Source organism: Anabas testudineus, chromosome 9 (genome assembly GCF_900324465.2).
Source record: "Anabas testudineus chromosome 9, fAnaTes1.2, whole genome shotgun sequence".
NCBI lineage: Eukaryota > Metazoa > Chordata > Actinopteri > Anabantiformes > Anabantidae > Anabas > Anabas testudineus.
Genome location: NC_046618.1, coordinates 12,625,613 through 12,648,046, shown reverse-complemented (window position 1 = coordinate 12,648,046; position 22,434 = coordinate 12,625,613). Strand labels below are relative to the sequence as shown.

At 41.7% G+C, this 22,434-nt stretch overlaps 1 protein-coding gene across 1 annotated transcript in view; it reads left to right on the top strand.

Annotated features, from left to right (window-relative positions):
- Positions 1-3,467: 3,467 nt before the first annotated feature.
- Positions 3,468-22,434, top strand: part of ank1a (ankyrin 1, erythrocytic a) — a 36,990-nt gene continuing 18,023 nt past the window's right edge. Inside the window, exons 1-25 of the mRNA XM_026343020.1 lie at positions 3,468-3,655; positions 11,028-11,129; positions 13,469-13,567; positions 14,092-14,190; positions 14,462-14,560; positions 14,733-14,918; positions 15,079-15,177; positions 15,296-15,394; positions 15,485-15,583; positions 15,792-15,989; positions 16,085-16,183; positions 16,291-16,389; positions 16,502-16,600; positions 16,845-17,042; positions 17,162-17,260; positions 17,355-17,453; positions 17,549-17,746; positions 17,863-17,961; positions 18,213-18,311; positions 19,213-19,311; positions 19,408-19,500; positions 19,668-19,740; positions 19,894-19,914; positions 21,812-21,932; positions 22,117-22,195. Of these exons, the coding sequence (XP_026198805.1) occupies positions 3,629-3,655; positions 11,028-11,129; positions 13,469-13,567; positions 14,092-14,190; positions 14,462-14,560; positions 14,733-14,918; positions 15,079-15,177; positions 15,296-15,394; positions 15,485-15,583; positions 15,792-15,989; positions 16,085-16,183; positions 16,291-16,389; positions 16,502-16,600; positions 16,845-17,042; positions 17,162-17,260; positions 17,355-17,453; positions 17,549-17,746; positions 17,863-17,961; positions 18,213-18,311; positions 19,213-19,311; positions 19,408-19,500; positions 19,668-19,740; positions 19,894-19,914; positions 21,812-21,932; positions 22,117-22,195 (2,682 nt within the window). The 5' untranslated portion in view covers positions 3,468-3,628. The remainder of the gene's footprint in view (positions 3,656-11,027; positions 11,130-13,468; positions 13,568-14,091; positions 14,191-14,461; positions 14,561-14,732; positions 14,919-15,078; positions 15,178-15,295; positions 15,395-15,484; positions 15,584-15,791; positions 15,990-16,084; positions 16,184-16,290; positions 16,390-16,501; positions 16,601-16,844; positions 17,043-17,161; positions 17,261-17,354; positions 17,454-17,548; positions 17,747-17,862; positions 17,962-18,212; positions 18,312-19,212; positions 19,312-19,407; positions 19,501-19,667; positions 19,741-19,893; positions 19,915-21,811; positions 21,933-22,116; positions 22,196-22,434) is intronic.

The following is a 22,434-nucleotide window of genomic DNA, read 5'->3' as shown; positions in this document are numbered from 1 at the left end:
TGAGTTGTTTACTTGGTGCATCTTTAGATTTATAAATTAGTAGTATATTTTCCTAATAATGTCAGTGATCATTCAAGACGCTGGGTATGGACTTTTCTAGAAAATCTGCCAGCCTTCTTGAATACCTTGCTAGTATTACAATGGCAGTTGCCCAAGTTGGGTTGGCAGTTTGATCTCTGACTCCTCCAGTCCACATGTCCATGTGTCCTAATCACTGAACTCAGAGTTGCTCCTTGATATGCATAATTGTAAGTTGCTTTAGGGAAAAAGCACCTGCCAAATGATGGAAAAATGGTATTGACGTTACACAGAGAGATGACAATGACAATAGGCTGACATTTTTCTTCTTGCTTCACTTCTTTAGTGTAGGATACAGTGCCATTAATACTCTCAGGAGTCCTATAATTAAATTGCATGATGTCCCACTTTAACAGAGTCATGTTGACAGTGGTGGGTGAACTCAAAGTCCTTGTGGGATTTATATATTGTAGTTTCAGGACAGCATTAGGTCTGAATAGAGTCTGAAAACTTTGTCTACTTCAGCTCTGCATCTATTAACCAGACTTATTGAATTATTGTCTGGCTGCTCAGATCCTGTCTGATGCTGACTCAAGCGCAGTTGTGACTGATGGTTAGGGTCTGTTGTTTTAATTTATGGAGTCCTCAGCCAGTGCTTATACGCCCCACATACAAGAGAGGGAGATATAGAGAATTGTCAAGACTCTCCACTGTGATTCTCTTTCCTCTTGCACATGTTCACTCTGTATTTCCCCATCTCTGTCTCCACTTATGAAGATTAATGGGAGCCTGGCCTTGTGCTGACATATCGCCTGTCATTGTTCTGTATTGCTTTCATCTTTTCAGTTGCACATCTAAGTATTTCTAACTCCTTTTTTGTCCTTCCACAGGTCAGTCTGGTTTAGTCATGTTGAGGTGCATGTGATTTTTTTGATTCCTGCAGAGTGTACACGTGCAGACCCAGTACACGCACTCTGACAAGAGCTATGTAATCTGCCTGCAGAGTGAAGGCAGTTTTAACACCTGCTGCTGTTAATGTTAAAGCAGTTAAACTGCTCCTCTGTCAGTTCACAGGCCAAGCAAGCTTAATGTCGTTTGTCAAAGTAAAGCTGGGGGTAAGGAATTTGAAGAGTGTGTGTGTGTTTGTTTGTACGTGTGTGTGTGTGTGTGTGAGTTTTTCCAGGGCTGCACTAATCAGCTCAAACCAGCTCTTTCTCCCTTTGAAGCTTCTGGAAACCAATACTGCAGAGCGTCAGCCTGCCGCCAGAGGGCCATTATGTTAAATGTATTTAACCTCACATAGAAATATAATTTGGCTTTTGTCATCCAAAGGTACCCTGTATTTTTGAACCTAACATTTCGTGTTTAATTTGTGTGGTGCAAGTGTGTGTGAGAGGCACTTGGATCAGGAGCAAGACAAAGGCAAAGAGTGTGACAGTTTAAAGAAAGACAGCTGACAGACTACCAGTGTTTCTGTTGATTCCTCCCCCACTTTTTCAACTCTAGTCTCTGTTCTCTGAGACATCATGACATGGGCAATAAACCACCACAAGCAGCACACGTGGACAGCTGTAGCCCTTTATCCTGCCAACAAGAGGGGCTCGACACAGGGTGCAGAGGGCACGTCTGCTTCAAACTTAAATCAACCCTGTTACAAAACAGGAGTCTGGCCTACACTTTATATTGTCCTGACACCACACTGAGCGGCTCAGCCAGTGAGAGTCCTGCATCACATGCAGGCCTGATGCCCCACAAAAGCAACATACAGTATCCTTTTCAAATGTCAGAACTTAATAATCCGCCATGTTTTCAGACTTTTAATATATGTATTGTGCCTTTTTTCTCACCAAAATGTTTGTCACTGGAAACTGATGTTTTTTTCATCTACAGATACCATTAGTCCTGTGTTGGTGCTCCATCAGCATGTTGTTTGCCAATGCAATTATCAATTTAAAAAACTAATTGGTCATTTGAAAACCTTTATCAAAATTATGTTTTCATGGAAAATGAAAGCTTCAAGAAAAGAAAATGTCTAAGTGACCCCCAAACTTTTGAGTGTTTTTAAGTGTACTTATTTCTGAGCATGTGCTGCACAATATATAGCACCATTCACACACTGAACCACATTTAACCTTTTGTGAATTCTCAAAATTGTGCTTGTACATCACATTTTAAACACACTGATGTGGCCACTTTGCTCCTTGGGGAGATGAAGGTAAAAACAGCCTTCTAGTATTAAATTCTGCTCAACTGAATGTGCTGTAACTAAAAGCAAAATATGTTTTTGAGCATTTTACGTCACTAGCACTTGGTAAACACCAGAGAAAACCTTGATTATTATTCATTTGATTCTGCAACAGCTTATGAAGATCCTATCAGTAAGACCCTAAGTTATCCTTCTTCTCCTCAGATGTGTTACTTTCTGCAGGCTGAGCCAAATGTGGTTTATGTCACTTGCCGTCCCTTTTCATGGAAGACCACAGGATAATTTGTCATGTTTTCATGGACATTAGTGTCCATAGTCCCCAAACCCATATTCAGTGGCACAGCCCTCATCACTGTCCAAGCTCAGTAATTTGGACAGGAGAGATGTCCCACGTGATGTTTTTGCCCAGGTCACGGTCCAGTGGCACTGAGTGGTGTGTAGCCTTCTTTCTACATTGCCCCCTCCTTCCCCTCTCCTACAAGCATTTATCTCTCTGCATGGTTTTGGCAGCGATGTGCTTTTCCCAGCATTTAGCCAGGAGAGGGAGAGAGGAGGGGAGAGGTAGAGAAAAAGAGGTCTTTTCAAGCAGGGAATGATGGACGCTTTATTAAAAGAGGCAGGGCCTTTTGAGAGGCTGGCCCCTCCGTTCTCCCCCCACCCCGTGTGTCTGGCCCATTGTCACGGGGCGGTGGCACCAACCCCCCCACCGGGTGCTTTGTCACTGTAAGTCACCTCACAGACCAGCTCCGAAAAAACACACCCTTTCTCCACAGTAACTATACTATTCTGGTGTTGCCGGGTCCGTGAAAAAAAAGATTGTCTGGCTGTCACTAAACATACAGGAGACAGAGAGATGGGCGTGACGTGGGGAAGAAGGGACAGGAGAAAAGAGGGATAAAGTTAAGGTGAGAGAGTGCAGGGGAGCAACAAAACCAGAAGGGTGGAGAGGTTAGATGAGGTGGAGATCAGAACACAGAAAAAGATGGAGATGAATGAGAAAAAAATTGAAGTTTGGGTCAAAAAGTGATTGAGACTAAGCTAGTTAGACTGGAAACAAGTAGCTTATGGTGAGAGCGTCTGATACCCATTTGTTTTTGGCTGCGTGTGAAATGTGTGTCTTTAGATACAGGCAACATTCCTCCAGAGATAAACCCCTGGGCCCCCATCCCCTTAACCCCCACCCTCCCCAGTCTCTCCACCCACCATGCTTACTCAAGTGTGTGTGTGTGTGTGTGTGTCTGGGCATGTGTGTGTCTATGTGTGTGTGGGTGTGCATTCGTGTTTACGTTGGATTGGGGTCTGCGTGCCCTGTACTGCAGCACTTTCGGGGGGCAACCGAAAAGACAGCTGTGTGTTTGAGAGAAACAGAAAACATAAGAAAGAGAGAGTGGAGGGCCAACAGGCATGCCAGTCAAGACCTTCACTTTTGGAGTGAGTACCACAAATTCTGCTGTTCGCTGTCTCCTCTTCACCTTCCTCCTTCTATACACTCGCTTCTTCTCTTTTTCCTGTCATTGTCTCGGTCTCGTCATACTGTCTCTGTCTACCTCTATCCATCTCTACCACTCTTATTTTATTCCTGTTTCTGTCGCAGTGTTTTGTTTTGCTTGGAAGTTTTTGGTTTAATTTTCCCACATGTAATGCACCTGCTTCTTTTCCCATCAGACACTGATGAGCCAATATTTTCACAATGTTCCCATTTTTAAATCAATTTCTTTCTAATTTACTTTTCACACTTGAATGAGGATATTGATGTATTGCTATTTACTCTTTGTCCATTTTGTCCAAGCTCATTTTTTATTCAACACATGTATTTCTGTGTTTGCTCTGTTTGCTAAGTAGTTTTCTTGTTTTCTGTCCCTTCTTGTCCACTGTTTTGGAAACATCACTATGGCTTTGTTCTCTCTGCTTTTTTCTTATTTTTCTGTCCTTATCTTTTAGATCGACACTGACAAAGAAAAATAAAAGAGACAGGGAAAGAGAGTGTCATGAAGCTGTAAACATGGGTACTGCTTATAAGAAAGTAATCTGTTCTCATGTTTATGAACTCTTATGCTTTAGCATTAAAACATATAGAGAGACATCGTTTACAGACCCAAAGATAATAATTCTGATTAAACTGGTCGGACAGAGCCTCCCGTGGTAACGTGGGAGGGAGCTTTATGGCTTGGGAGTATCTTCGAGAGTTGTGATGCATGTGCATCCAAGATTAGTGTAAGTGCGTATTTATGTGGGTGTGTATGATGTTCTGTTTTCCTTCTTAATCTTGTTTTTGACTTCAGTTGTTCCTCTGTTTGATGTTCAGATTGTATGATGTCAGCCAGGATTAGCTGTGGTAAGTAAACTAGAGGTCAGTAAACTGATTAGTGGGTCAATTATTGGAACTCTTAGCATGGCCTTACAAAAGACTATAGACTATTTAATCTACTGAGCCAGCAGAGATAATGACTACACAGGACACACAATTGCAAGGCACTGTTCCATGGATGTCTATGAGTGCTCGCGTTGTGTCTGCCAGTTTGTCTGGGGTAACGGAGGCAGCAGTAGTTGTGAGGTTTTACTTTAGATGATGAAACGCGAGGAAAGTTGTGCCTGTTTTGTTTATAGTTGATCTGAGGATGAACTGCAGTCAATATTATGATGCCGTCTGTAGTTTACTTAATATCTCAATATTACGGTTCTGTATCCTTTATAGTATATCTAGTATTATGTATGTATATTGTGCAGTATTTCATCACTGTATTGTGTGGTTTCTACAAAAAGACATATTTGCAAATAAAGTGATTAACTAGCTAACTGAACGCCACTGGCCAAGTGGAGAGAATTTCCAGTGGTTAATTTTAATAGCTAGAGCTGCTATATATAACCAAGAAAAGCGTTAGCAGTGGCAGAAGAGGTACTCAGATTAGTCCCACAGTAACGGGAAACCGCATTGTGGACAGGCTGCCCCTTTGAGGGGCCAAGGGTTTGGGGTTCAGTGTCATGTCCAAGGACACCTCGACAAGTAGCTAGGAGGGACTAGGAATTGAACCACTAACCACTAAGTTCATAGAAGATGCTCTCCATCCTGAGCTACTGCCGCTATTTGATGGTTTTCTGCAGTAATTTCTTATAAAATGTGATCTAATTTTCATCTTATATTGTGCTTAAAATGATAACACAAAATTTTTATCTTTCAAAAAAAAAAGATCATTGTTGTCTAGCATCACTTAACTTCTATAGAGTTTCAGCTGACGTACAGACATTCTCACATCATTCTGAAGAACTTTTTGATACACTTGGGAATTAATCTTTCTCCCAGTCACTGCAAGCTCTGAGGCTCTGATGCAGCAAAGCAGGCCCAAATCATTATGTTTCCTCCACCATACTTTACAGTTGGGATGATGTTTTCGTGATAATATGCTGTTACCTTTTTACGCCAAATTTAGTGCTGTGTGTTCTTTCTAAATAGTTCAATATATTTCATCAGTCCACAAAATATTTTGCTAATACTGCTGTAGAGTATCAATGTGCTCTTTGGCAAACTTCAGATGTGCACAATGTTTACTTTAGTAAGCAGCAGCTTCCATTTTGGTGTTCTGCCATAGACCTAATAGTTCAATGTTTAACGTGCTTGTGTGGCTCAAGCTCATTAAGTTTGAGTGTTTTTTGTCAGTCAAAGTAGCTCTAGTCAACACCCTCAAAATAAATAGGCATACACATACGTTTTTGCCACTGTAAATATGGTGAAGCATATTAAGGTAAGCATTGTTTGCAGGTTCAAATTGAAGTTATTCTTATTTAATATATGTTCTCTCTGTCCCTCCAATCACATACAGGATGTTTACCATTTCTTGATCCTGCCCTCCATAGGTTCCAAACCCTATCTCCAGCCTATGGCTTTCACCCTCTTTGTTATCCTCTTAAAAGATCACAATAACCATGACAATCTCATCTACTAGTGCAGAGGCTGCAGCAGAGCCAGATATAAAGAGACAATCACTGTGTACGCCAGAGACAAACAGTGGGATACAGAGAGGGGGAGCCTGGGAGTGTGAGAAAGTAAATAGTAAAAATGGGATAAGACGCTTCACTACATCCAGGGAATAGAAGCTGGCAGACGAATGGTCGAACAGACAGACAGTTTTACATACAGACAGACAGCAATGGGAGGGAGAATGTTACAGCTTCATCCTAGTGACCTGCTCACTTACTTCCTGTAAATGTGTCCATAGCTGAGCAGTCCCATGGGTCTCACACTCTACACTACTACATGTCTGTAGCCGGAAACAGCCTGCTGCCTGCGCAATCTCTCCAAGCAGCCTGAGAGATGAATGCAGCAGTGGAGGCCTGTGGAAAAAAAGACAGCAAAGAAAATCAATTTCTAGAACTAATGCCAGTCAGCAGAAAAAGTGTGATGAAGTAGCTGTTTAAGCACTCTGCAGGAATTTCCATATGAGTGTTCAGTGTTCTTCAAAAATGTATAGAAACCACTCAATCACACTGATAAATACACTAATATACTGAGATTAGCAGGGAAAAGCAGCAGAAAGAGTTTGGTGTGTTTGCACACATGTTGTTTAAAGTTTAAGAAATTGTTGCAAGTAAAGCAAGACTTTGACTATCTGAACTTATATCCATGCCTTATTTTCACCTTTTTGCTGGGTGTACAAATAGCTGTGGTGGCACTTAAAATATTTATGATTTGCACCTGGTGCTGCATCTGCAAATTCATGTTGGTGTCTGTATTTGTGTGTATGTGTATGTGTATGTAAGAGAGAGAGAGAGATAGGGTGTTGGTCTGTGTGCCTAGTGAATGCTACTTTATGTTCATTTTAATTGAAATATTGAGAAGCATATAATAGTTCCATGTCCCACAGATCACCGTGATCTTGGGCAGAGAGATTCTCCCACTGACATTTGGATGAAGGGTCCGAGGATTTGCCTCTTGATTGCACCTGGTGAAATAGTGCTGGCTGTTCTTTCTCAAGCACTGACACGTTGACTAATCTGTCTAGACTGACAGGAGCAGCATGTTGATTTAAACCAGTGGTTCCCAAGGTAAAAAGCATTTCTGTCACACAAAATAGGTTTGGGATTTTTTTTTTTTTTTGATTTTCACATATTAATGTTACAAAAAATCATATTTGTTCCTCTAAAGTCCACACAGATGTTAAAAAAACTCTCATATATGACACAGACCTCACATTTGGAAAACAAGTTAGAAAAGACATTCAGTGTTGAATGTTTTTATCAACCGAGCAGCATCCTGAAGATTGCGTTTTTTGTTAAATTCTGATCTTAAGAACATCATGAAGCAGATGATTGCACATCATCAGCTTCATGTTACCACTGTTTTAGCTTCTCTTCAGTGGTCACCAATGAGCTTTGGTGTTGATTTTGAGATTTTACTAATTACCTTTAAAGCAATTCATGGTCTAATTCCTAGCTGCATTGCTGAGCTATTTCTCCACTATAGGTCAGAGCCTCACATCCTCAGACAGGACCGCTGTAAACACACTTTTTCAGGGTGTTCCCCATCTCTGGAGCTCCCTGCTTCCCTGTTTCTGACATAGTGACAGGCTACTGAGATTACAGTGCAGCCACACAGTGTTGGTAATCCTGCAATAGTGTTCACCCAGCTTCTGCAAATAGATTGAATAGGGAACAGTTTACATGAAGATTTGATGCAGATGGAAAGTTAGTGTGCACAAAGTCTTCACAGCTGTTTTCAAGCTCAGTGTGGACACAAAACAGCCTGTTCTCAAATCTTGATCTTTGCAATTTCTCTCTTTCCCATTCATGCTTCATGTCTTATTTCGCCCCTTCACACAAATTCAGGCCGATTCCATTCAGAAATGAAAAAAACACACGTGATCTGTCTCTTGTGAAAATGCTGATTCTTCAGGGCTAGTTGTCCAATGCAGTGGAGCTTCATGGTCAGGATGTTGATTTCAAGCCTGCCTCCTTGTGTATACATACACACACACATGCGTACACACCGAGTTTTCACGACACTGCAGTCCACCGACAAGGGGGTGATGTCATTCTGTCTGCTGCAGCACCAGCAGAGGAGGCAAGTGAGGGGGGAGAGGGCGGTTTGCACGAAGCGGGGGGACAGAGACAGTGCAGGAAAGAAAAACTGAGATAAAGACGAGGAGCTGGTAGTTCGGGGGAGATGGTTTTCAGTGATGAGATGTGGGAATAATTTTACTTGGTAATTTTGATCTTCATTATGAGGAGTCTCTGCTGTCTGCATGTGCGTGTTTATATTGCCAATGTTAACCATAGAACTGCTCAGAGGGTGATCGTCTGTTTCTCTTGCTGCAAACAACATGATTAATGTGCCTGTTCATTTCTGCACTGCCCAGAGCCTGAAGCTTGTCCACGCTCTCTGGGAATAACCGGAGAGGGACTCATTCATCTAAATCATACCAGAGTTCAGCAAAACGTAGCACAGGAATTACCACTGAACACTTTTAGATTGTGTGTTTTCACTAGTAAATGCTGTGTACATGTGCCTCGTAACTGTTTATGTCTGAGTTAGTGGATGGGTGTGGTTCCCCTGCATTTTTATCTCATCACACCACACACTCACTTGTTGACGTGAGCAGTTTCATACAGAAACATGCTGACCACTGACTTGTGACATCTTTCTGCTGGATTCTCACGTGAGCCTCTCTCATCTTGTAAACTTCAGCAAGTTTACACTGCAGCTTCTGGGGGAGAGTGATCTGACAAGGGTGAGTGGGATGCCTGTAGAGGGGCCTCAGTCAGGATCACCATGGTGTTACCATGCTACCATTTGCTGTGAGACCATTTATATTGTTAGGTTGTGGGTGACACTGCATCAGCTGTGTTTGATTCTACTTTTGAAGAAAGGATTTTTCTTGTGTCTCCATGGCAAAGTCTACAAACACGGCACCAAGACAATCACCCTGCTACATTGTATAGGCTTATTTAGTTTTTACACACACAGCACCCCCAATACAAGATTATTAGTGTTTTTTCTTTTAATTGTGAAGCATATAATTATTTTATAAAATAGAATAAAGTGAGTATTTTTGCAAAAGCATAATTTATCCACCAAATCCTGTGCAAATCTAAATGTTTTCATATGGATCCTCCCTTATAGTAAATGGATTCTCAATGGATTCTCATTGTTATACACACACACACAGACATGTACTGTTAAGTTAAACATGCTCAAAAAGATTTTTTTTTTTTGCGGAGTATCCTATACTCCTGTACTAAAACTAGTGTGACAGCTCTGTGTTCTTGGGTCAGTTGCTCTGCAGCAGCCCTGAAGGAGGAGGCTTGAGGGTTATCTTCTTCTGCAAACTGAAAGTGAATGAGAAAGTCTTAAAAGCAGGAATAGGGAGAACATGGCCTCCCAGGACAGCTTGGTAACCGTAAGTAAATTAACCAGTTAACTGAACTCAGAAACTTTAATAGTATGTGCTGTTTGAAGTATAGTATAAAATATAAAAGTGTTCATGTGGGAATGTATATTCAGAGGATTTGTACTGCACAATATTGAGCCTTGTCTGTGAGCAACAGCCAAAAACATTTATTGTGAGTTGGTGTACTGGCACAAAAGCCCTGGATTTATTACTTTACACATAGGATGCTGCTTCCTGTGTGACGTTCAAAGTGAAAACCTGGCCACTGTGTTAACTTTAGCTCCAAATAACAGGTATGAGGAACAGGAGTCTGCAATTGCAACGGTTTTTGCAGTCCCAGTCAGCTGGAAGCAACTTTTCCTTTCAAAGTTTTCTGTTTCCCTGCCATTGCCCCTACCTTTTTTTTTCAAAGTGACCTCTGTCTTTGCACAGCGCTGTGCCATTGGTGTCATACTGAGGGTGTGTTGTGTCATTTGTTGCTATGCTTCAACTTCAGGCATGTGGTTCCTTTCTCTTTTTTACTCAGACTCACTCCCTGTCAAACGAGGACCAATAATCTTATCACAACAATAAACAACACAGCTTAAAATACAGTGTAAAATATTTGAGAAAAGCATTTTTATTCGTGGGTGTGATGGTAACATTTTGTGTTTGTTTTTTGGAACACATAATGAGAGGTTTGTTCATTTACTGTCTGTGCTTGACAGACAGTAAATGACCAGCGAGTTGAAATAACTGGTTAGAGAGATGAGAATGAGTGTAGTAGGGTGAGAGTGGAGATTGATGAAAATGAAAAGGTGCAGGGATTGCCGCAGCCGATTTTTATCCCTGTGGTTCTCCCTCGCACTTCTCCTCCTCTCCTCTCCCCCTGTGCCGCATGAGTGATCCTGTTTCAGCAGCACCCCTGCCTGTCTGGAGAGGCATGAAGGCCTCAGACACAAACAAAACACAGACAGACACACTGGACGTGCCGTGTGCAGGCCCATGAGCCAGCACTCGGCAAACTCTCATTGTCTCTATGATTTCTCCATTCACCTTGTGTCTCTTTCTAACTCTTTCATTCATACGCACACAAATTCAGTCTCGACAAAGATCCAGCAGTTTGCTTGGCACAACGGGACTAACAGCCGCTATTATCACACTTGCCTTATCACCTGAGTACAAAGCAGACTTTACTTTTGTGTCAAGGTGCAATTTCAAGCTGTTTAAACTGCACTGACCAAAATCCCAATGGAGGATTGAATTGAGAGGGAAACTGAATCTACCGCTACTAAACGTTTTGAATATGTGAAATGCAAAAATAATAACCAAGCTCTGTCTCCCTGTCCATTTTCCTTCTCTATTCCTCCACTTTATATGTCTCTCACTTTCTCCTATACACTTTATCCCCTTCTCGTTCCTTCTTTGCTTTTCACTTGTAGGCAGATGCTGGCAACAGTTTTCTCCGTGCGGCCCGTTCCGGCAACCTGGACAAGGCCCTGGAACATATTAAAAATGGCATCGATATAAATACAGCCAATCAGGTGAGAGCTGCACATTCTCCATATGTGACTGGTTGCTGTTATAGCGTCTGAACAGCAAGTTCATCTATCAGCCAGTAGTTTCTATTTTTTTATCTTTTCTATTTGTCTTTTTATTCACATCAGATAATTTTGCTTATCTGCCAAACAGATTCTTTTAGTTGTAATGCATAATAGTGTACAGGAAGCAGAGATAGTTGAGTATTTATAAGTACTTATTTACTCACCATTGAATCCTGTAAGGGTATAGTCTTCTGCTATGTCTATCTGCTTTCCAACTAATTAAATACCAACTTAGCACGTGGGTGGGTTTGCCACTTCTTATTCAAAACAAGAACAGCAACATGTGAATGGAAAGAGCAGTTTGGTTAATGGCATTTACAAACAGTGAAATGATTAGTCATTTGGTTTTGAATTATGTTCTGCCCTCAGATTGTCACTGTGTACTACCATTTGTTGTATGGTTATTTCTACTGTATATAAGTGTGTCCTATGTGCATGATGTGTCTGAGCTAACCACTGTACACATTCATCTGCCTGTGCACTCAGTCATTCACTGTACTGTATGTGCATGCTCAGGTTCACTGTTAATCAGTGGCTGGAGGTGACAGGTAGCGTTTACAGGGTCTCTGGGGACAGTGATAAATGGGGCAAGAGTTTCTACTTTGCACAGTGTCGTCAATCCTGTCTCCTTTTCTCTGACGGTTGTTCCCTGAGTGTCCAGGGAGAGGCAGTGCTAGTAGGCTCTGCTGCCCTCAGGCTACTGAGACGTGGCCAAAACTGTAAATGTGTGTGAGAGAGATTCCTCCTGTTCATTAATCTACCTTAGTCATGGGTTCCCTTCGATTCACTTGTGCTGTCCTCAACATTTTCTAATTGCTAGTAATGCATCTGTCAGGATTTCTATGAGGCCTTTTCACAACCCAACATAACAGATTTATTCATGTACTGTAACTCTGTACAGTGGTTATTATTGGCAAACTCATCATGATGAAGGGAGACACCTCATGGATTAAAAACATAATTACATTCAGATATACAAAAACTTTTTGTCTTGCAAAATAAACTCTTGCAAAACTATTTAGTTGTTTGTTATGTTGAAATTGTTGATATGAAATTGTGTTTTCACTGGTGTTTTTTGTGTTTGAGTTAAAGTGGTGATTTACAGCATTCTAGCTCTTTGCACACACACAGTGTCTTAATATTGGTGCAGTACTGTGTGTGTTGCTTGTATCTATTTTTATTCTGCCTCCAGATGGCTCCAATTTTGGGAATTTTCGGACTCTACTCGTAGTGGCTTTAATGTTCCTTAATCCAAAACACAAGCATTTAGTTTAATTTTCAAAGGACACAAAGAAATCTTCAAGATAGAACTAATCATTGTTCATTTCTGCTTAATAATTCAATATTGTGAAAATAGTTGTTGACATATTTTCAGTTTTCAACACAACTTAACCACAGATATGTGCACAGATTTGGTGGTGTAGAAAGATGATATTTATGTTTTAAAGCATCACTTTAACTCAGTGAGATTCTTGTTCTGATTGTGTGAGTAATGCTGGATGTGCAGTCTGATGTGTTGGCCTGATGGACATTTGGCCAGGTGGAGGCTTGACTGTGTGTACCTCTGCCATGGCTCACTCACAAACACACTGCCTCACTCACGCCCTCCCTTTATTATGTTTTCCCTCCACTTTTATCCCTCTCAGTGTAACAACTCCACCACCCTCTCTCCTTCCGTTGGTGTTCTGTTTTCTAGCTCAAGTTCTATTTATTTTCTTGCTTTTCCCTCATTGCCTCCCCTCCCTCCTGCTCTCCTCTGTCTGCAGTAGAGTGATGGTGTGCTGTGGTCTCCCCACTCAGAGGAATAATATCAGTGGTGTGGGAAAGGTCCAACCTCACATGTCCTGTGCGGCTGAAGGAAGGCTGTGTGAGGTCAGACCTATCCCACACGGCTCGTATTCTTCCCAGCCACGAGACCAGCGGCCTGCCATCCCCCTCCCGTCTTCCTCTTATTCCTCCTCCTCTTCTCTCACCTCCATGAATCAAATGAAATGTTCACGTCCTGATTTTGACCCCTGTAGACATTGTTTTTGCTAATGACTACTTTGAATATGACAATTCTGCATGCATACCTGTCCAGTGTAAGTATTTGCCTGCTTATGTTTGTGAGTGCTTCAGTCACTGTGATAACAACCCCAGTTTTTTTTCTTGTTTTTTGACTTGGCATGGTCTACATGTGTTTGTGTGTACATGTGTGGTTAGTCCTTTTAGATTAGGGAATATTTATGTTCCTAGTGTAGGACCATTCAGTATGAAGTCTGTTCTGCTGTCTCACTCAGAATGGGCTCAATGGGCTGCATCTGGCCTCCAAAGAAGGCCACGTCAAAATGGTGCTTGAGCTACTCCACAATGGAATCATACTGGAGACGACCACAAAGGTAAAACCGCCTGCAGAAAGTCATTCGATCTTAATTCCACCCACAAATCACTTAACTAAAACTTAACCATATCTAATTTGAATTCTTATTTAGGTTTTCACAAATGTAATTTAACATTAATAGGAATGGCCGAGCATTTCAGGAAGTTTCTGCATGTGATATGAGACATTCTTGCTTCTTTGAGACTTGTGAGGTCGAAGTTATCATTCCCAGCCAAGAAACACTCATGTAGATCTTGACCATAACAACTGACTACATTTTTAACAGCTCAGTTTTTTTAACAAATTAAACAAATGTAAACTAAAGAGCGTCAGGCAGATTTTGTTCCTTTTGGAATGAAAAAGATTAAATTTGTTTTTAGTCTATATGCTAAGCTAACCAGCTGCTGGCTGTATCATAGCTTCACATTGTATAGGAGAATTATTTCAATCCTATACATGTGGGTATATACATGTGGGATTTAACTGACAATCTTTGTTGATGCATATGTGTATTTAAATATCTGTGCATCTGTGTTTAAACAGAAAGGGAACACAGCCCTGCACATTGCGGCCCTTGCAGGACAGGAGCAGGTGGTCACCGAGCTGGTTAACTATGGGGCCAATGTCAATGCTCAGTCCCAGGTGAGATTCAGTGCTGCTCTCACAGCGGTGATCACATGACACACTGACGCTGCTCTGCAGTTCTTAACTATGTGAACGTTAGAGTGAAACCATTGTAGCAGCTATTGCAAATCCATCTGTTAACATGGGTCTTGTTCCTATATTTGTGTGTTGGTGTTTCCTCTCTGTGTACATCCTTGTGTGTGCATCTGTGACTGTCTTCCTATCTTGCTGTGCTTTTGTCTCCTCTGCCGCTGCTCGTGTGCGTCTGTCGTGCGTGTTTCTGAGACAGAAGGGTTTCACTCCACTCTACATGGCTGCACAAGAAAACCATCTAGAGGTTGTGAAGTTTCTTCTGGAGAACGGAGCCAATCAGAGCATTCCAACTGAGGTACCAAAGAACTGCGAAAAGTTTTCAGAGTAATCGCCTAAATTTTTCAATCCCATCCCTGCTGATCCACACTCGCTGTGTTGCCATTCTTTGTTTTCATAAGCCTCTCTCTTTAGGTCTCTCTCATTTTCTTGACACTTCTCATCTTCTGACTGTCTTCTGTGTGCTGCAGGATGGATTTACTCCTCTCGCCGTGGCTCTTCAGCAAGGACATGAAAATGTTGTAGCCCTGCTCATCAACTATGGCACCAAGGGAAAGGTCCGCCTCCCTGCACTACACATTGCAGCACGCAATGATGATACACGCACAGCTGCGGTGCTTCTGCAGAACGACCCCAATCCTGATGTACTTAGCAAGGTATGTGGGACTTTTTGTGTGGATGGCTGCTGTATATGAGATTGTAGCATGTACAGTACATGTCCACTAGGAATGTATATGTTGTTGTTGCTTGGTTTGTTTTTGTGTTTTCTGAAAGGCTCAGGTAATGAGAAGTACTCACCCTTATGTGTCCCTGCAGACTGGATTCACACCCCTCCACATTGCTGCACACTATGAAAACTTGAATGTAGCTCAACTTCTGCTTAACAGAGGAGCCAATGTCAACTTCACCCCAAAGGTAGGTAATTACTACCTTAACCTTTAATTAGTCATCCCTACTAATTAAAGGCTGATCTTTAGTCCTTGCTCTCTGTCCTTTGTGTGTCTGTATCGGTGCAATCTTTGTCTTTTTACAGAACGGCATCACTCCTCTGCACATTGCATCTAGACGGGGGAATGTGATCATGGTCCGACTCCTGCTGGACAGAGGGGCGCAGATTGATGCCAAGACCAAGGTGAAGCACACATTTAATGTTTCTTTCCTTTACTGTCTTTGTTTCTAGTTGAACACATCGATAACTAAATCACTGTTCATCCCTCTGCAGGATGAGCTGACTCCTCTGCACTGTGCAGCCAGAAACGGTCATGTCAGGATTATAGAGATCCTGCTGGACCATGGAGCCCCCATCCAGGCAAAGACCAAGGTAAGAGACACCAAAAGAAAATTCTATACTTCCCATAAAAATGAACAGTACACTATTTATTATTATTTATGTTTTAGTCTTAATTAAGTTAAGTGACAGTGAGACATTTTGATCAACTAGACAAACAGATATTCCCATATAAATCACCATTGCTGCTGCCTTGCCACTCGCTTCCATTAGATGAGAGAGGTTTTTTTTTTCTTTTCAGAATGGCCTGTCTCCAATCCACATGGCAGCGCAGGGGGACCACATGGACTGTGTCAAGCAGCTTCTGCAGTACAATGCTGAGATTGATGACATCACACTGGACCACCTTACCCCTCTGCATGTGGCAGCGCACTGTGGTAATCACCGCATGGCCAAACTACTGCTGGACAAAGGGGCCAAACCAAACTCTAGGGCACTCGTAAGTTACAAGTGCACGTTTTGTTATTTAAAAAAATGCAAAGTAGTTTTTTACCTTCATAGTGAAGATAATTGTTTCTTTGTTTTTTTCTACAGAATGGCTTCACTCCTTTGCATATCGCTTGTAAAAAGAACCACATGCGTGTGATGGATCTCCTGCTCAAACATGCGGCATCTTTAGAGGCTGTGACTGAGGTAAGGGAAGAGGAAGAAATAAAATAAACTTAAATCACTCATCTAAAAATGGATTAACAAGTCAAGTCAATTCCTAATTTGTCTAATCCTGGCCTCCTTGTAATCAGTCTGGCCTGACCCCGTTACATGTGGCATCATTTATGGGTCACCTCAACATTGTGAAGATCCTGCTGCAGAAAGGAGCTTCCCCCAGTGCCTCCAATGTTGTGAGTTCTCATCAAAAATCTTCACCTTAATCACCTGTACAGTGATAATGATGTTGCTGTTGTTAAAGCAATGAATCTGATCGTGTACTTTGTGTCGTTTGTGTTTGAGCAGAAAGTTGAGACTCCTCTGCATATGGCGTCTCGTGCAGGACATTATGAGGTGGCAGAGTTTTTATTGCAGAATGCAGCACCGGTGGACACTAAGGCTAAGGTAGAGACTTTACACATTAAGGATTTGCATGTATTGAATCAAAAGATTCCTCAAAGACATATGCATTTATTTAAGAAATACATTTTCCGGCTGAAGAAGTGGGTAAACTTTGTAACTACAGTACATAGTGAATAAAAAATTATCATCCTCAGCTGGTACTGGAGGTTGTACAGGAGAACTTCAGTTTTAGTTCATATTACATGTGGTGTTTCATGTTTCAAAAATACTCTCTCCTCTTGACCAGGATGACCAAACACCTCTTCATTGTGCTGCTCGAATGGGTCACAAGGAGCTTGTGAAGCTGCTGCTGGAGCACAAAGCAAACCCCAACTCCACCACCACAGCAGGTCACACGCCTCTACATATTGCTGCTCGGGAAGGACATGTACAAACCATTCGCATCCTACTAGATATGGATGCTCAGCAGACAAAGATGACCAAGGTAGGGCATCAATTTTGCATATTCTAACCCATCTCATACCCAAACAACATTAACCTAATATGGATTTGAGCCTCAATTACCCTAATACCATCTTCCAATTGCTGTCGGTGCCTCTACAGAAAGGCTTCACTCCACTGCATGTGGCCTCCAAGTATGGCAAAGTGGATGTAGCAGAGTTGTTGTTGGAAAGGGGAGCCAACCCTAATGCAGCAGGCAAAGTAAGAAAAACATAAATGAATTTCATACAGTATACGAAAGAAAATTATGTAAGAAATACCACATGCTGATGACGTTTTGTGTCTGTGTTTGCAGAATGGCCTGACTCCGCTGCATGTTGCTGTACATCACAACAACCTGGATGTTGTTAACTTGCTCGTCAGCAAGGGAGGGTCACCGCATAGTGCAGCCAGGGTAAAAGAAAAAGCACAAATCCACACATTGAATCCTCAATAAACTATTCAGTGAAAGACGTTTAGTTTTTCTGACCACTACTCTTCATCTTTCAGAATGGCTACACTGCCCTCCACATAGCATCCAAGCAGAACCAAGTGGAGGTAGCCAACAGCCTGCTGCAGTATGGCGCTTCAGCCAATGCCGAGTCACTGCAGGGAGTCACACCACTCCACCTGGCCTCGCAGGAAGGAAGGCCTGACATGGTGTCTCTGCTCATCTCCAAACAGGCCAACGTCAACCTAGGAAACAAGGCAAGAACTACATAAACAATAAAATAATTATACTGTGCAGTTCAATTAGGTATGACTGTGATGTGTACTGTGTGTGACATATTTGACATTTGTCCTTTGACCTTTGTTGCCTACAGAGTGGATTAACCCCACTCCATTTGGTGGCACAAGAAGGACATGTTGGCATTGCTGATATCCTGGTGAAGCAGGGAGCCTCAGTCTATGCTGCCACACGTGTAAGATGTTTTTGCAGGTCTAAATGGCATATCTGCAGTAGCAGGTAGTGTCAAAGTGCATAAATATCCTGATGATCTCAAGGTATTTAGGCGAGGAATTTGTTACAATGTTGATTATAATGTGAGGGTGTCAATAGTGGTGTTATTATTGCCAGTAGACATATATATCTATTCACATTTAAAGGTCAGAATACTAAAATTATGCGACTGGTGTGATTTCGACTTTTTACTACTGTTCTGTCTACTTTCAGATGGGTTACACTCCTCTCCATGTAGCGTGTCACTATGGCAACATCAAGATGGTGAAGTTCCTACAACAGCAACAGGCCAATGTCAACAGCAAAACAAGGGTGAGTGTCTCCCTCTGAGAAAACCACTACAAGTCACAGAGCTCAAAGCACTGGTTGTTATCACCAGCCATTTTATTTATGATTTATTGAAACTAGAAAAGTTTGTCTTTAAAATCAAATGCAAAATGCAAAGCATTTGGCAAAGACTGAATGTATTTACTTTATAAATATGTGTAAATGTGTTGTGTAGATATTTTGCACATTTGCAGTGTTGTAACTAGAGAGATGGTTTATTACAGAAAAGCTGACTGAGTGAAAAACTCACACCTGGTATTAAGATGCATCTGGGGCAATCTGAAGTAGACAGAGCTAAATACAGGTGTAAAAAGTCACCAAAACAGATTGGGATCAGCTCAACCAAACCACCTGCCGAGGTGGTCTGGGTCTCATTTGACCAGATCTCTTCTGTAGCTTAAATGCTACTTTGCTTTAAATGCTGAAGTATCCTCGTGCATCCCTGACAATGACGTTACAGGATAATAAGTAATCAGTGCAGAACATATGCTCCAAGGCTCCAAACTAAAACAAGAAATAATGAAAGAAGCATGCAGGTAAAAACTGACATGCATGGTTGGAGTGCCAGTGAAACAAAATACCTCTTTTCCTTTTGGGCAGAGGAATATGTCCAATGGACACTTGATTATGTTGCTACTGTGACTGGCTGTTTATGAGGGTATAGCTAAATACAGTTGTATAGCCTTTGTGGAAATGACACAGCAGTAATGAAATCTGGGAGCAAGTGTCTCAGCTATTGCATCTTAATACCAGGTGTAAACAGGATCATAAGGTCAGACGTAGGGCTATAACTAACACTTAGAATAAGCTGTTTTCTTGATGCTTCAGAGCCAGAGTTGACACTTGTAAATTATTTTTTATGTCCCGTCTTTTGTCTCTGTTCCAGCTTGGTTACACTCCTCTGCACCAGGCGGCCCAACAAGGGCACACAGACATTGTGACATTATTACTAAAGCATGGAGCCCAGCCCAACGAGACTACCACAGTAAGCATAAATGCGAACCTTGTCTCCCGTTAAACCCATTAAAAAGTTTGTTTTGTTGTTGTTGATATGACCAATCTGCTTGTGATTGTCTCTTAGAGTGGTACTTCAGCACTGGCCATTGCTAAGAGGTTGGGTTACATATCTGTGATTGACGTCCTTAAGCTTGTCACTGAGGAGACAGTCTCCATGGTGAGAAGTTTAGAAATACTATTTTCTATTTTATTGTTTATTTATATAGCACCAAATAACAACAGCAATCATTTCAAGGAACTACTTTGTAAGATTAAGACCTGCTACCTGCCAGACACAGCGCTGGTGTCATGTGCCCATAATAATCCCCTCCTCTGTCTCTGCAGACAACCACAGACAAACATCGCATGAGTTTCCCAGAGACAGTGGATGAGATCCTGGATGTGTCTGAGGATGAAGGTACAATACTGTTACTCTAAACCATATGAAACAGACTGTTGCACTGAAGCAAAATATTACCTACTGTTTACGAGGATGATTTTCTTATGTCTGAACTGGTCACATAAATATTCATTTTTTCCAATTACTTTTTTGCCTTTTGCCCTTTTTTAGGAATTGCACAGCTAACATTAGGTATGAATGTCTCTTTCTTTCTTTGTGCGGCATTCATAGATCGTTGTAATAAAGTCTGTGGCTCCATTTCAAGCTCATTCTCTTCATTTTTATCTCCCTGTTGCTCTCTCTCACCGTCCCTCTGTAGTGGTGCTCACCATGATGATGGTTCTAATTTCTCATTGGCATGCACCCATAGCACCCATGTCTGTGACCTTTATATGTCCCTGCTATAACACCCCCATTCTCTAACTCTCCGGGTGTCTCCATGTTATGACAGCAGTTATAGCTATGGCCAATACAGTACATACAGTACAGACCATTCCTATAACACTTTGATTCATTGTTGTTATCAAATGGAATTAACAGAATTTTTGCTTAAAAACAAAAATTTGTTGTGGAGCTTTGTTAGCATCTGAACTCATTATTTGTGTGTATGTGTCTGAAGCAGTATATTGTGCATCTTGTGTTCCTGCAATGCCAACTGTGGCCAGGAGTTTGTTGGGTTGGTTAAAGGGTAACGATGGTTTAATAAAATGTTTAGAGTGGCAATAATCAACACTTTTGTATTAACAGGGGCTCAGATGAATACTTACTTACTACATATCTTAAAGACGTTGCTCGTAGTGATGAATTCAAGCTTTTAACACATTGTTTTGATTTACCAGCATGCAAAGTTAGCTGACACAACCAGCTTAACATGATGAAGTCAGATCGCGTCCTCAACAGTTCATAAACTGTTTGCTAAAAAGTTAGCAACATCAACTTAAAACTGATACCAGCTCACAGCACACAGCCTGTTTCTGCCGCCTCCAAGTGGCCAAAAAATCACTTAATGAAGGTAACGTTTAGTTCCTGGACACCACAACGATGTCGGAGGACACGTCTTGATATTTAGTCCCTTGATAATTTAACTGACAGATTTTCACTGTTGCTCTAAATATAGAAAGTAGCTGAGCTGCTGTTTTAAATTCAGGGTGGTAAAATGATACTGGCATACATGCAAGGTAGGCTCCACAAGACTAGAATATTTTGGACATGAGCTCTCTGATATAAACCTGTTGGAAGAGTCAAACATAGTGTAATAACACCTACTAGATAGGGCTCTGGTCTGCAGACAGACATCCACTCACACAGGGTATGCTCATACACGCAGGGAAACTTTGTTCCTGGTGAATTCTTGAACGTTTCTGCTTGTTTTGGAGGGTAAGTACTCAAAACCCATCCCTGCTCACATCAGGTTATTGCACTGTATGCTCCAAGTGGAGTTGAGAAGAGTTTGTACTTATGTCATTGTGTGTGTTTAAGTGGACTGATGCCTTTCTGAATCTGTCTGTGTTTGCTTTTTTGTGTCTTAGAGCAAAAATATCCTTACACTTCACTCTCAGAGAGAGCTGATTCGTAAATCATCCACTGAAGTGGAGGACTTTATTCACCAGATAACACGTTTCGAATGAAATTGTGCTAATGCATGCTCCCATGCACTATGCACAGATATGAATGTTGTTGCCTCTAACTGAGCTCACTCACTGAGTGCATTTATAAGGTGTCCTCTCTTATTTTAATGTTGTTTGGGTATTCTGAATCAAAAGTGTCGAACTCAGCTTCCTGAGGTAACAGCTCTTTCAAGTGACCTGCTGTATTGTTCCTGTTCTCATACCCTATATTTTAAGTGTTTTTGCTGTTCAAGCAGTAGGAAGGTCAGTGAGCAGACTTTTATCATTGATGTCTCATCTCACCGGTCTTGCCCTCTAAATCACAGAGCCATCACCTAAATCCTGGGTCATCATGTTGTCCCTTCTAACCCTTATAACCACTCATTAATCAATCTTTTTCTTTTCTTTTTCTCTTTCTCTTGTGGTATTTCACCAACCTGACCACGGTCTGTTCGCTCTGTTTGGCATGTTGTTCTCTGAAGGAGAGGAGTTCTTGGGGACAGAAGGGGCCAGGTACATGAAGATGGATGACATGAAAGACCATGATGACGATTTCCTCTCCCCCAAGAAATCACTGGAGTACGAGAGAGGGCTGGGAACAGCGTAAGGGGGGCTGGGCTTGGGAAGTAGGGGAGAGAGCCAAGATGATAGCCACAAGCTCATTGGTGGATAGACAGAAGGGGATGCACCATAGACACTTACTAAACACCAGCAGGAGCACTTGGGAGGAGGTGAGCTGTAGAGAAATTTCTTAAATCTGACATGTTTTTCTCTTTTCACACAATAGAAATTACTCACCAGCCATTCCCAGGATCCCCCGTGTCTCTCCAGAGACCGTCATGCTGAAAGAGCACGAGATAGACCAGGTACAGAGCTGCAGTAGTATTGTTCTTCTATAACAGTGACTTGTAAGAGACCAAGATGAACACTTTTACTCTGCAGTATGAGCCAATATCCAAAAACACTGAATCCTAAATTTCTCATAGTGCGACTCAAGTGCCCTGTTCACACTCACTAATCTCTTCTTTATAGGTTTTGTCAACATGTCATGGTTTGTTAAAAATAACACTTCAGGTGACTTTCTTTGAAAGCATATAACATGATG